The sequence below is a fragment of the Mugil cephalus genome, chromosome 18, assembly GCF_022458985.1.
Source record: "Mugil cephalus isolate CIBA_MC_2020 chromosome 18, CIBA_Mcephalus_1.1, whole genome shotgun sequence".
Taxonomy (NCBI): Eukaryota; Metazoa; Chordata; class Actinopteri; order Mugiliformes; family Mugilidae; genus Mugil; species Mugil cephalus.
This window is the reverse complement of record NC_061787.1, coordinates 5724964-5738120: the sequence shown is the minus strand read 5'-3', so window position 1 is coordinate 5738120 and position 13157 is coordinate 5724964. Positions and strand designations below refer to the sequence as shown.

At 42.1% G+C, this 13157-nt stretch overlaps 2 protein-coding genes across 7 annotated transcripts in view; both read right to left on the bottom strand.

The window, feature by feature from the left end:
• Positions 1 to 893: 893 nt before the first annotated feature.
• On the bottom strand, positions 894 to 7273 carry prdm14 (PR domain containing 14). Its single transcript, XM_047568495.1, has 9 exons — positions 6689 to 7273; positions 5138 to 5829; positions 4873 to 4926; positions 4606 to 4766; positions 4240 to 4510; positions 3948 to 4150; positions 3585 to 3686; positions 1917 to 2136; positions 894 to 1575 (listed from the first exon to the last, which is right to left on the bottom strand). Exons 2-9 carry the CDS (start codon positions 5769 to 5771, stop codon positions 1430 to 1432), a joined length of 1791 nt encoding a protein of 596 aa, XP_047424451.1. The 5' UTR covers positions 5772 to 5829; positions 6689 to 7273; the 3' UTR covers positions 894 to 1429.
• A 414-nt stretch (positions 7274 to 7687) lies between these two features.
• Positions 7688 to 13157, bottom strand: part of ncoa2 (nuclear receptor coactivator 2) — a 64176-nt gene continuing 58706 nt past the window's right edge. For all 6 annotated transcript variants that reach the window (XM_047567963.1, XM_047567962.1, XM_047567968.1 and 3 more), the window contains 2 exons: positions 12110 to 12311; positions 7688 to 11067 (listed from right to left, as the gene is read on the bottom strand). In XM_047567963.1, coding sequence (XP_047423919.1) covers positions 11056 to 11067; positions 12110 to 12311 — 214 coding nt within the window. In that variant the 3' untranslated portion in view covers positions 7688 to 11055. The remainder of the gene's footprint in view (positions 11068 to 12109; positions 12312 to 13157) is intronic.

The window sequence follows — 13157 nt, the reverse complement described above, 5'->3', positions numbered from 1 at the left end:
TAAGTAAATTTAATCAGTTTGTTTCACTTTTTTTGCTGCAACTCCACCACTAAATAAAAAAAAAGACACAGTTGCAGCAGCATCATAGTAGTGTTGTGACTACACGCCTTCATCTTGAGGTACGGTGACCCAGGGGTTAAAGGTGACATAACAACACACAGAAGACAAAGCCTGGACACCGTGTCATCCGTCAGACCCCATGCCACCGCCACCAACGCAGTACCAATTGGGGCTTTCCTCAAATTAACCCCAAAGACGCATCCATCCGTCCGCCTCTCTGTCTATCTATTTATCTTCCCGTCTGATCTCGGGGGAACACATGTGGGACAGTTTGTGACAGTGTGAGGGCAGATGTCAGTCACAGGGAGCTCCTTTGTGCGGCGGAGCTGTGAGCCACCTTACTGCCTCCCCTCCATTGTCATTCATTCGGTCCAGTGGGGTTTGTTCACTTTTTTTTTTTTTTTTTTTACTGTGAGCATGCCACCTCCAATTCAGTAAATGTGCACAAAGGGACACATGCCCTGACGGTAGATTGTGCTGCATGCATGGTGCACAAACACACACATGCAACACAACACAAGCACCGTCCATGCATTTAGGACGTTAAGACATTTTTTTTTCTCCTTGCTCTCTTTTTAGCTGCAGTGATTGGACATATTTGGTGAGAAGACAGGACTATAACTACAGAAATTAATAAATAAAATATATATGGCATTTAAGTTACAGTTTTTCTGCAGTTAAATCTATTTTAAACCAATTCATTCGTTTCCATGGCTGTGATTTTCAATAAAGAATTTCTACAATGGGACACAGAGACAAAACAGCATCTTATTTCCATGCTCTTATTTTATTATTCGTTATGAAAAAGCGGACAAACCATGACATTTTTTTTTGAAGCCTCACATTACAGTAAAAAATATTATCATACCATATAAGTTAAGAGATCAAATAACACGTTATCTTTATACACAAATAGGCTCAGATTTACAACGATAAAAATAGCTTTGCTTTTTAAGCGGTAGTTTAAGAAAACCCAACGTAACAATAATAATAATTATAATAATATTACTAATAATTGTTAATGTTAGGGAACAAAACTGGACGCGGAAAACTGTTGCAGAGTGAAAGCTTTAAGCCACAGAACACACAACATATTTATATAAATAAAAGCATTTGGCTGACGATTTAAATTATCACGTAGATTTATAAATAGGCCTGTACATTTATTATTATTATTTATTTTTTCATTATTATTATTTTTTTTTATAAGCAGCAATGACTGAAAGAAATGCCTCGAGATTTCATGTATGCCTTACTTAATTTTATCTCTCATGGTCTAACCGCAAAGTTAGTGTCTTGGTGTCTAAACTAAAACTAAAGATATAAATATAAATTAAACGGGAACATCATTCACTGCGCACAACGTGGCCTAGTTCCAGGGCCGATATTCGGGATTTAAAACCGTCAAGCCGGTGTAAGGAAAGTTTTGTCCGGTGCTCTTCTGTATTTGTGGGCCCTCCTGTAGTCCACTGTCCGGAGAAGACGGAAGAACGGTGGTGTCCGAGATTTGTCCTCCTGCACAGGAAGCAAATATCGCAGTAAATAACGAGTTTTTCAGTGCGGAAGTAATGTATGATATTTATTTTTGCAGCCTTACATGTAAATTATAGATAAAAAAGAAAGCAAAACAATATATGTAAATACTACATTAACACGTGTATCAGTGAAGGACACATGTTTATGGCGATAATGATAATAATTATTATAAGATGTATTTCTAGTCTTCTTAATTTTCGATTGCATACATTTCTGTATATTGTTTTATACGTTTCTATCATCTCAGGTAACAACATAAAATCCTTTATACACAAAATTAAACATCTTTTATTTGCGTTTAGCTAAAATGAGTCTCTTACGTGCGTGGCTTTTCGTGTGGTATTTGAGCTCCTGCTCGTCTTGGAAGGTCGCTCCGCACAGTTCGCAGGGATAGTGCTTGTCTTTGGCGTGGGTCCGGCGGACGTGGCTGTCGTGGGCGGCGTGGGAGGCGAAGGCCTTCCCGCAGTGCTTGCACTTGAAGGGCCTCTCCCCGGAGTGCTGGCGGATGTGTGTGCGCAGGATACTGGAGGCTGTGAAGGCCTGGAAAGAAGGGGGGGGTTAAAGAGTAAGGTAAGAGTTTTCCTTTAAATTTTACTCTGTTTTTCGCTCAAGACACATCTTCAACAAAAAAAAAAGTTCTTCATGTCAGGATATTTTTCAAAGTCAAGCAGTGTTTTTCCTCCAGTAAACTAATTGCAGTTTAATTCCGCAGACTGGGGAAATAATAATAATAATAATAATAATAATAATAATAATAATAATAATAATAATAATGGAGCATCTCGCGATATCTGTGTGAAATGATGAGACGGGAAGCAGAGTGAATCAGCTAATTAAAAAGTGCTACAAAGTACAGTAAAAACCCAGAACACACAATAAAAACACTAGGAATTATTAAACAAAAACAGCTTCTAAAAAAAACAGTGACTGTGGAGGTTAAGAACAGTTTGGAAAGGCCTGTCTGAACAGGAAAGTCTTTTTAAAAAACCTCCAATAAATGTCGTTATATACACATTTAGACACGTTTAGTTTATCGATGAATAAGGTTTAAAGACATTTGTTAAAAGATTTATTTTAATATAATAATAATAATATTTCTTGTTTCTTTACAGCCAAGCACGCGCTGGCTAGTCCTAAAACTGACCGTTCAGAGTTGGTCTCGTGGCCTCTTGGTCCAGATAAAGTGACAGAGGATTAGCTTAAACCACAACAAAAGTCCTCGGGGTGCATCAAAAAGTGGGAGGATGTCGCGAACAAAGAAGCCAAAAAAACTTCTGCTCATTCCAGCGCCATAAATGTAAAGTATTATCTGGGAAGACAATGCGGTGGGTGTACATCTGGCGCTAATTAGCATGGAAGTGTCTCCGCGGAGCGTGCCAGCCGCGAGGGACAATAATGAGGAGCTCGTGCCAAATGCACCGTGAAACTAGGAGTCCCGAAATGGATCCGTCCGAAGTGGTTTTAAAGAAAGAGAGTGACGTCCATTAACAGAAAGAAGACATTCATTTTTATCTTTTGCGCATTGTTTTGTTCGTTACGGTGCATTTTCTTCTTCTTCATATTTTTTTTCTTAATTATTATTATTTTATTTTTTTATTTTTTAAGCTGTAGCCTATATATGTTTTTTTAGTCTCATTTTGTCCATTTAAGATTTGTTTAAACAAAATTAATTATGGGGGTCTTCTTCTTCGCTTTTTTAAAATAATGTAGGCTTTTCTAATACCCGCCTGCGTCATGAAGACGAAACAACTTTAAATTTAACACAGATAATACAGCGGCAGATGGTTTCGAAAGTTTCTATCATAGTCTTCGTTAAATACTGTGCCATTTTCTATCTTTAAAAATGTCTTTTTTCGCATGTCACGATGCTCATGTGTATTTTAAATTGTCCAGCGAGGACAAATAAAGTTTCCTAAATCCGAATAACTCGGAAGACAGCTACAGCAAACTTGCTTTGGGGAAAAAAGAAATAAAAATGAAAATCTTACCTTATTGCAGTAGACGCACTTGTATGGCCGTTCACCGGAGTGCACGCGCATGTGTTTGTTAAGGCTGGATGACTGAGAGAAACTCTTTCCACACACTGAACACTGCGGATCAGAAAAGCACAAAACAATTTATGTATTTCAGCGCATTTACAGTCTCTAATTTAGTTATGTTGCTTTTATGTGAGGTTTTTTACGAGGCCTAATAAAAAATCTGAAGCACCCGGATGTAATTGACGCTTTAGGGAGCTGTTCTTTCAGCACCACCCAAAAGCTCCAGTTACGCAGAGGTGTAAAAACACAATATAATATAATGGAGGATTGTGTGTGAACTTGCTTCACTTAATGCAAGATAGTGCTTTGTACCTTGTGAGGTCTGTGTTTCTCGTGAACGTGTAGGATGTGGATCCGCAATCTGTCCCTCTTCTCGAAGGATCTGTTGCAGAGGTGACAGGGGAACTTTCTGTCTCCCTGGTCCACGCAGCGCGTGTATTTGAGATGCTTGTCTCTGTAGTATTTGTAGGCGAACACCTTCCCGCACCTGTCACATTTAAACCCCTCGCCAGAATCTGTAGAAAGCGCAGATTGAATTTAGTGTGTTGGTAAATCAAACTGGTTACATTAAGAGCTTGCGCGCAGGAGGATGTTGAATTCTGACCTTCAGAGTGAGCGACAACTTTGTTTTCCTCCTTGGGGTCTTTCAGGGTGAGAGGGATCCCTAGGAACTGCATGTAGCAGTCTCCGTACCACACCAAAAGCTCCTGGCCTGGCCGGATCTCTTTACAGGCTTCGTAGAAGATCTGACCCTGGACCTGCACCGCGATCAGGTTCTGCTCCTCGGGAAAACGAGCGCACTTCACCAAAGACATCCAGTTCCCCGATCCTCCTCTGCCATCCACGAAATGACTCAACCGGCCGTTTTCAAACACCTGATGGAGGAAGCGGAGTAATGTAAAGATGAAGATAATTATGCAAAAGAGGAATCAACTCTAGCAGGACTGTGCGAGCAAATTCAAGACATTACCTCCCACATCAAGGTGTTGTCATCGTATGTTTTAATCTCGCTGGTGTTGACCAGTTTTCCTTGGAAAGGTCCGAACCGTGTGCCTTTAGGGATGGTGCTTTTATCCGCGAAAACTCCACAGTGTGAGGCTTTTCCCCAAGCAGCCTGGAGGACGGTGATCCCTGCATCACAGAGTCAAGTGTTCATTAAAGAAGACGCGCCGAAGTTACAGGAGATAAAAAATTATAATATTAATAATAATATATTAAAAAAGTTGCACCGGCTTACCCTCTGGGAGTTCAAGTGTTTCTGTGTCCAGTGGGATGATGTGGGAATCAGAAACTGAAACGAAAAAGAGAACAAATTTTAGAATTTTGAGTAAAATTTTACTCATGATTTCTTTAATGAGTTGTTTTTTGTTAACTGTATTATCAGCTAGAGTGATTTTATTTGGGATATTTTTGCATATTAGCTCGCAGAATCTACATACAGTTTTATTATTACGCACCAGTCAAATTTTAATCAAATCAGTTTGTTGTATTTATAGTCTCACCTGAGTTTTCAGGCAAGGACACTCCTGATATCGCGTGACCCACACTGCGCTCCTGGCTCCCCGAGTAACCGTACAGCACCATGAACAAGTCGTCCTGGGTGAAATTATAAGACGCCCCCTTCTTTTCTGGAGACAGGTCTGCGGCCCGGAGGCGAAACAAATTCTCCTTGAGCGGCGTGTTGGCCGAGGACGAGGCGGACGGACACCTCTCACTGGACGGGCTGCTGAAGTCTGAAGACAGCGGACCGGCGGCGTGCTCGGTCACCACCGCGGCCAGCTCCTCCGGTTTGGGGAGCAGGGGGTGTCCGGGCAACATCTGGCTCAGATACGGGATGCCGGAGGCGCTCAACATGTGTTCGTGAAGGACCGAGGCGTTGTGGCCGCCCTGGCCGAAGAACGGAGGGACCCCGCCGGGCAGGTTGAACGGCAGGGAAGCCTGAGTGTCCGACACCAGACGGCCGAGGGACTTGAGCGGGTGGAGGAGGCTGTGCGTCCGCGGGAAGAAGTCCACGTAGTGATGGGGGCCGGGGAGAGGCGCAGGGTAGAAGCCCCGGGCAGGGCTGCTCTTCAGCATACCGGCTTGGAAGCTCTTCTCCTTCAGCATTACAGGGATGCTGGACAGGGACACCGACATGACAGCGCGGACAGAGCAAAGGTTCTAATGGAGGAGATGATGTATGTATGTGCGTATCCTTGAGTGGAGACAGAGGCAAGAGGGGGGGTGGGAGAGGAAGTGGGGGGTGAGTTATAAAAGTTTAATGCAAGAAATCTAAAAAAGGAAACATGACATCAAAAGCGGCTGACCACACCTGAGCCTGAGTTACTTTAACATGAACACGCGTCAGCAGTAAACTCAACAATAAAGAGAGAAGAGCTCAGGTGACATATTAGTGCAACAAACGCACAATCCTCAAGGAAATTAAGATGCATATTACATAAAGATTAAGTCTGGGAAAATCTACATCAAACTGAGATGCTGCAGGTGAAAATAACGGGCACACATTGAACAAAGCTGTTGGGGGGTTCTGACAAGGGATAGAGCTCCACAGAGAAATCAGACTCAGCCGATTTTGCAATATTTCCAGCTGAGAGGTCACAGCCACACATCAAATGTTCATCAGCGGCTTTAAATGACTAAAGGCTCGAGCACGGTGTGTGTGTTTTTCTCTAGGAACCGTTTACCAATCAGCCAGTAAATAGAGAGACAAACCAGGGTCATGACACTAATTAAAGAACAGCCGCGGAGAGCAGAGGTCAACATTAATGAAGCTTTTCATGGACTTGGGGCGATTACTATTCAATAATTAAAAAAGAAAAGAAAAGAAAAGAAAAAATGCTACTGGAAATAGAAAAGGGGGGATTGTGGTAAGGAGTGCGTAATGATCCGTGCGTCATTTTATTCTTAAGAAAAGGCAAATTGTAATGTGTTGCTCCGATAGCAGCCTATGCCTTATAGTCTAGTAATCTATAAACTACTTTTTATAAACAATATGCAAGTCAATACAGGAAAATACGAAGCAAATAATTTCTGAAAGTGGAAAAGAAGCTTACCTTGTGAAATAAATCAGAGCAAATTTACAATGCTGTCTTCTCCGTCATGTCCACAGACCACATTTTTTTTTCTTTTAAAAAAACAGCTTCCTTAAGATAAAAATCAAGCACTGCGGACAAATCTCCAAATTCTGCAGGACGCCTTAAGCGCGGAGTGTGAAGTTCAGAGAGGATGTGCGCTGCCCCGACCTCTGCCTCCCCTGTGTTGGTCAGTGGTCATCTGAGGGCAACTTTTCCTGCACGCACGCCAGGTCTGCTGAAGATGCTCCCCGGCTCCTTCCTCCCATTGGCCAGGGATCAGCTCAGCCTCATGCATCTCAATGCCCCCATAGGAATACCATTTAGTCAGGGACAACCCACCCCGTTAACTTCTCCACAGCGAGCCCGCTTTCTCCGAGGCTGATTGAGAGAGGTTCCCGAGCATTTCCATATGAAAACAGCCCCCCCATCCACACGGAGGAGATACCGCTGTTATGGGTTGGAAGTGGTAAATAAACACGAGCGCTCCAAACTTCATTGAGAAAATGGGTAAAAAAAAAAAAAAAAAAAAAACGATCTAAATGAAACTTGTCTCGCTCGTTGTTGAGATTTCCGATTATTTTGGTTCGCGTTTTGGGTCAGTTTTACGCATTTTGTCTTGCAGAGTTCTGTATATTCGCTTAGCATTTTACTCTTACAAGGATGGACATTGCAATCCGTTTGAAAAACAAAATGATAAACGAATAAAAACGAGTCAGGCCTACAATAATTTATATAAAACACTTTTAATTTCTAGATTAAGAATTAGAAAAATATATATAATAATATATAGTACGTATATCTAGCTAATTACTTTGAAAGATATGTAACAATTTTACTTCTAATACTTTATCATTATTGAATAAATTAGATTTTACTTAAATAATTGGATGCTAAAAATAAACTCGCCTTTGTTTAAGAAAAAGCAGATGAAAATGCACAACCTTTTTTTTTCTTCGCAGGAAATAAAGACTCACCCCATTAAATAATGCAATAACAGAATTCTTTATTTACAAGGCAAATAGCATCAGCGAAGCCATATTAGTTCACAACTTGCATAACTGTGGTTTAAACTTCTCTTGTATATCTAATTTTGCATAAAACGCTCACGCACACACGCACGCGCACACTCGTGCACGCACACACACACGCACACACACACACTAGGGTACAGAGAAGATCGATGCGGGTATACAGTGAGACTCCAGGTGAACAATGCAGAGAAAAGAAAACATACCTTTGAGGGGAGGGAAAATGAAAACACAACAGTAAGCTTTTCTCAGAAAGTCCATGTAGTATATTACATATTGCTTCAGTATCCCTAATGTCATTTTCACCATAGAAACAAACAAGAGTCTCCAACCCAACACAGAACAGAGAGCAATGATGGGAGGGAGGGGGGAGAGAGGGAAGGGAGGGGGGGAACTGTGATCTCCAGCAGCTGAGAAGAGTTGAACAATGATGCACCCATTCAATATTGTACACAAGTCATTATACAAATTTATACAGACAGCAGGTGTAATGTACAAGAACGAGAACGGACGAAATCTAAGGCATTATGCTAGGGTTTTTAGCATTTCAAGGTTGCATCTTAGCTCTAAGAAATTGGCAGACAATACAAAAGGGCATTTAAAGTTCTTTAAAACCATAAGTTAGACAGAAAAAAATAGTTTTGTTTACTGGGTTCAAAGCCTGGATGTTCTTTTTTTTATATATATATATCCTTTAAAGGGGCATTTATTTGCTCCTGTCCTCATTATAAATGCTAAAAAAATGCACTGCTACCACATGGCTTTTAAGTCATTTGTTTTAAAATGTTGACAATCTTTGGAAATTTTGCAAAGGGCTGTGAATCCTTCTTTAAAATGGCTCAAAAGGCTGATTTCGCACTACCGTTATTGTTATCGTCATCTTTTTTTTTCTTTTATTTTTACAATCAAAAGAGCATTTATCAAAAATGTGTGATCTTCCCGTAGGCCCGCAACTACTCCTCCGCCCTCCCCGAAGACCAAAGTTGGCTTGCAACAGCTTCAAATTTAATGTAGAACTACATAAAAAATGAAAAAGGAGCAACAACGGGCAACTTTGAAACGCTGGGACGAGCGCGGCGTCCGCACGTTGGTAAGAAACACCGTCGTCTGCCACATCCTTCAGCCTTAAATACATTCAGAGTGAACCTCTTCCTGTTTTTTTTTTTTTTGTTTGTTTGTTTGTTTACATCAGACCCTGTTAAGTGACATCATGAGAATTTTTTTATTTTTTTTTCCTGTGGGCCTCGCGCCACCAAACAAGTGGCGTCTCAAAAGAAAAAAACAATTAATCCAATTGAAATGTGAGGATTATTTGGCTTTGCTCAAAAGTCTGTCCTGGGTTTAAAATAGTTAATATAAAAAGAGTTCTTTTTTTTTCTTCTTCTTCTCCTTTTTCTTTTTAAAAGGAAATTTGAGGTTAGAGAAGATGACTCGATCTTGCGAAGGTCAAAAGCAAACCCCTCCAAGAACAGCATGTCATTAGTGAACACTTTATAGTTGAACTAACTGCCTGAGGTCATAAAATATGGCTAAGTGTCTGTCAGAGCGGGCGAACCGTGCAGTCTTAACTCTGACCTCTGCTATAGAAGAATGGCTGGAGGCAGAGAGTGGCGCGTGCCAATGAGGGGAGGCAGGGGGGGAGGTGGTGGTGGGGGGGGGAGGCGCGCGCGCAGGGCAGGTGGGGAGGGAGGGTTCACAAACTGCCACCCCCCCCCCTCCCTCCCCTCTCCAGGTCTCAGCTGCATAATCTAATGTGTGTGTGGACTTTCTTGGTACAAACTGCAATAAAAAACCGTGTTTAATACTGCATCCAAACGCGGAGCAAAAATGTGTCCTTTTTATTCACTGTACAAAACTTACAAAAAAAAAAAAAAAAAAAAAAAAATCCAAGAGTAATCAAGTAATTGTTATTGCTTGTTTACATCACACCAGAACAGTTTGCACCTAGCAGCTTGTATGAAGCATTTTTCACTCCAGACAACATAGAAAGCACACTTTTTATATGTTTTTTGAGTTACTGTATGGCTGTGTTGAACTTTTTTCCTCTTTTTTTTTGTCGTTTTTCTTTTTTTGTTTGTTGTGTTCTATGCTAAAGGCAGAGAAGCAAGCGATAATCTGTACACTGTATACACAGCACACCCCTTTTACAACCCCGTCCCTACATCCCCACCCCCCCTCTCGTCCGAGTCGTACCAGAACGTCAGAAGGTTCCCCGAGGTTTCCCCCCCAAATAAACGAAACAAAAATAACTGCTCTGCTTCACCAGGTCGGGAGAACCAAAACCCTAAGGAATAAAATAAATAGGAAAGAAAAAAAAACAAAAACGTTTTACTTATTGGTATGTACAATCTCTGCAATTCATTTAAAACCATATTTGATTTTGACATCTTCTGAAACTACAGGACCAAAGCATAATCCATTATTCAGGTTAATAGAAGGACCTTCTCAGAAACAATACAACCATTACTGTTAAAATTATAAAAAAAAAGTGCCTCTTTTGCACTTTTAGAAATATTCTTCTTCTTGCTACTAGGATAAAGAATCTACAATAATTAAAATGAATCTATACAGAAAAATAAAACTTAATTTAATACACTATATAAACCTCTTGACTAAATTAGTCTAACCATAGAATTCCACTCAAACCATTCTTCTGCAGTGTTTTTCAAGATCATTTTTTTCCCCACCGTATCTTCACTCTTTAAATTTTCACGACAGGAAAAAAGAAAAGAAAAAAAAAATAACCATAATAATCATAATAAAATAAAAGAACAGCAAAAAGGCAAGAGCGAGAAAGGTAGGACGTGAAAGAAAGATCAGTGTACGTCGTCTTTTTTTGTCTTTTCTTTTCTTTTTTGAGATGAGATTGTAAATGGCCGCTGTCCGCTGAGAGGAATACATTCATCAGAACAAAAGGATCCCACCCACTGCTGCCCCCTTAAGTCAGTGTACCCCACCGGGAGGGCCTACAGTAAGTCACACTACGGTGAATGCAGCTGGACAGGCAGATAGACTGGCTCATCGCGAGGCTCTCCTCCAGGAGGGTTAGGCATGTGGGACAGGGATCCGCGGTCCTTCCCCAGCCCTCTTCGTGCTCCCCCGTGTCCGCGTGGGCTGCCCATGTGTGGAAGGCCCGGCCCGGACGGACGGCACAAACCCGGGCTGGGGAGAGGGGGCGGGGCGGGGCGGGGCGGGGCGCGGGCCTGGCTGGTTCAAGGGGCACTCGGTTGGTTTTTGTGATTTTTTTAACTCTTAAAGGGCCGAGGCGCTCCTTGCACCAGCTGATCGCTGAGGTTCAGGTTAAGAGCTCCGTGAGGGTCAACAGTATTTCTGCAGAGAGACGACACACGCACACAACCTTTAATAGACCCAAAACAATGCACACAACTAGCACAAGCTGAACTCATCTGGAGTAAATCAGCCGCTTTTGGACTGTAAACAATTAGAAACACACCATCAAGCCTGAAGCAGATTGGTAACTCACAAATGCCTGCGCTAATGGCCAAAGAGTAAATAATTGAAGTAATCTAAGAGCCGATATTTTTCGATAATCCTGGAAGGGAAGTAAATCAAGTGACAGATATACTGGTGCGTTACAACAGTCTGAAGTGCAGACAATCAAACAGCAGCAGCTTGGTTAAATATTCATGGACCTTTATTGGCTTAAAAGCATCGCGGACAACAACAGCGCATTCCACATAGTGAGCTTACAATACCAGCGAGACAAAGGAAGAAGGATTAACTCGGTTGACATTAAACGAAACGATGAGCAGCACCAGCGGAGTGACGCAACGTGAAAGTGTTTTCGTATTACATCACCCGGTTCGTGCTGCTCATCGCTGAGCGAATGCTTTCAGCGAGTCGTGTGCGTGAAAGTGTCGTCTTAGCGTTGCAGGTGTTAACCCCTCCCCCTTCTCCTTTCACCACCATTCGGTGACGTCTACGCAGCCTAAATGGTCCGAAGTGCCCGCTGCTAATTACATCACTGTCCTCTAAGTTCAAGTCGAGCAGCAGAACTCCGACTGGAGGAGTTACGTAAACTACCCGGTAAATTATTCACTAGGGCGGCAGTTCAGTAAGTGTACCCAAACACTTAGGGTCTTACGATAAGACAGACAGAAGCTGTCGGGAGTGGAAGGGCGAAGAGACGGGAGACGAGCCTTTTAGCATTTCTTGGTCCCGCGATTGCCGTGTAAAAATGATGGGGCCCATTTTGTTAACCTCTAAGGCTTAATCTCTGACTTATACTCCTATTAGGGGCTCCTGTAAGAGGATACTCTGGAGATATTACCACTCGGAGCACTTGAAAAGCTCTAATTTGGTTGAGGCCAAGCTTAAAGTTGCACAGAGTTTAACACTCAGAAAACTTTACCTGTTCTTGTCCCATGGAGGGCAAACCGGGGGAGGGCCCTGAGGCCATGGACGTGACGCTCATCTGTCCGGCCATCTGGCCCATGCTGCTGGTTGCCATGTTGGTGGCCATGGAGACGTTGAGGTTCATGCCATTGCCGTTGTACATGTTGCTGTTATTCTGCTGGGTGAACTGCGGTGACGCCTGCTGCTGCGAGAACATACTGCAGAGAGGGGAGGAGGCGAAGTTTTATGAAAAATTTTAAAAAAGAAAAAAATATGATCCACCCCTAACCCAGTGCTGCGTTTATCATCTCCAGTTTAATACGTCTATATAGTAAACAATGTTGAGGCAATGTGATGATTTTCCTCTAGTGTTCTCTCTTACACCACCGTGTGTGACTTTTCCGATTGTGTAACACCAAGTGCAGAAGAACAACGTAAGAACAGTATCACTTACAGTCCTGGTCAGTAAAGTGATCAGGTTTATGTCAGGCTGCGTGGTTCTGTTGTTGTTGTTGTTGAGTAAAATGCTTCTTCCAGCTGCACCACAATCTTCTCTCTCGGGTTTCCTTGTACGATTAAGCCAATGCTACCACTGCAAATATGTTGTTTTTCTTGAATATTGCCGACCTACCGAACTTTTTCAAATGTGCAAATTAGAACCATGTTTTTCCCCTCTCTGTGTAAAATGTTAACACATCTAATTCCTTTCCAGGTGACCGTGCATGGTCTTGTCAAACACGGCGACACAGGGAATAATTCTTTAGTTTAGGCTTTTGGAGCCGAGTCCGAAGTTAGCGGGGACCGGCTCACCACTAGTTCGGTTTCAGGTGCTGCCACAGGTTTGTCGTCCTGCTGGTTTTAATTAACTTCTTATAAATGTTGCACAACACAGACAAAACCAGTGATGTAACGTGGCTACTCTTATTTTGTTTTATTGAGTTGTCTTCAGTGGGTGTGACTGATTAACTCAAGCTGGTTGTGGAAATGGAAATACTGAAAACACGCTGGTGAAACTGACCCACACAACACACGGAAAAATAATTTTGCGATTTAGGTCACATCAC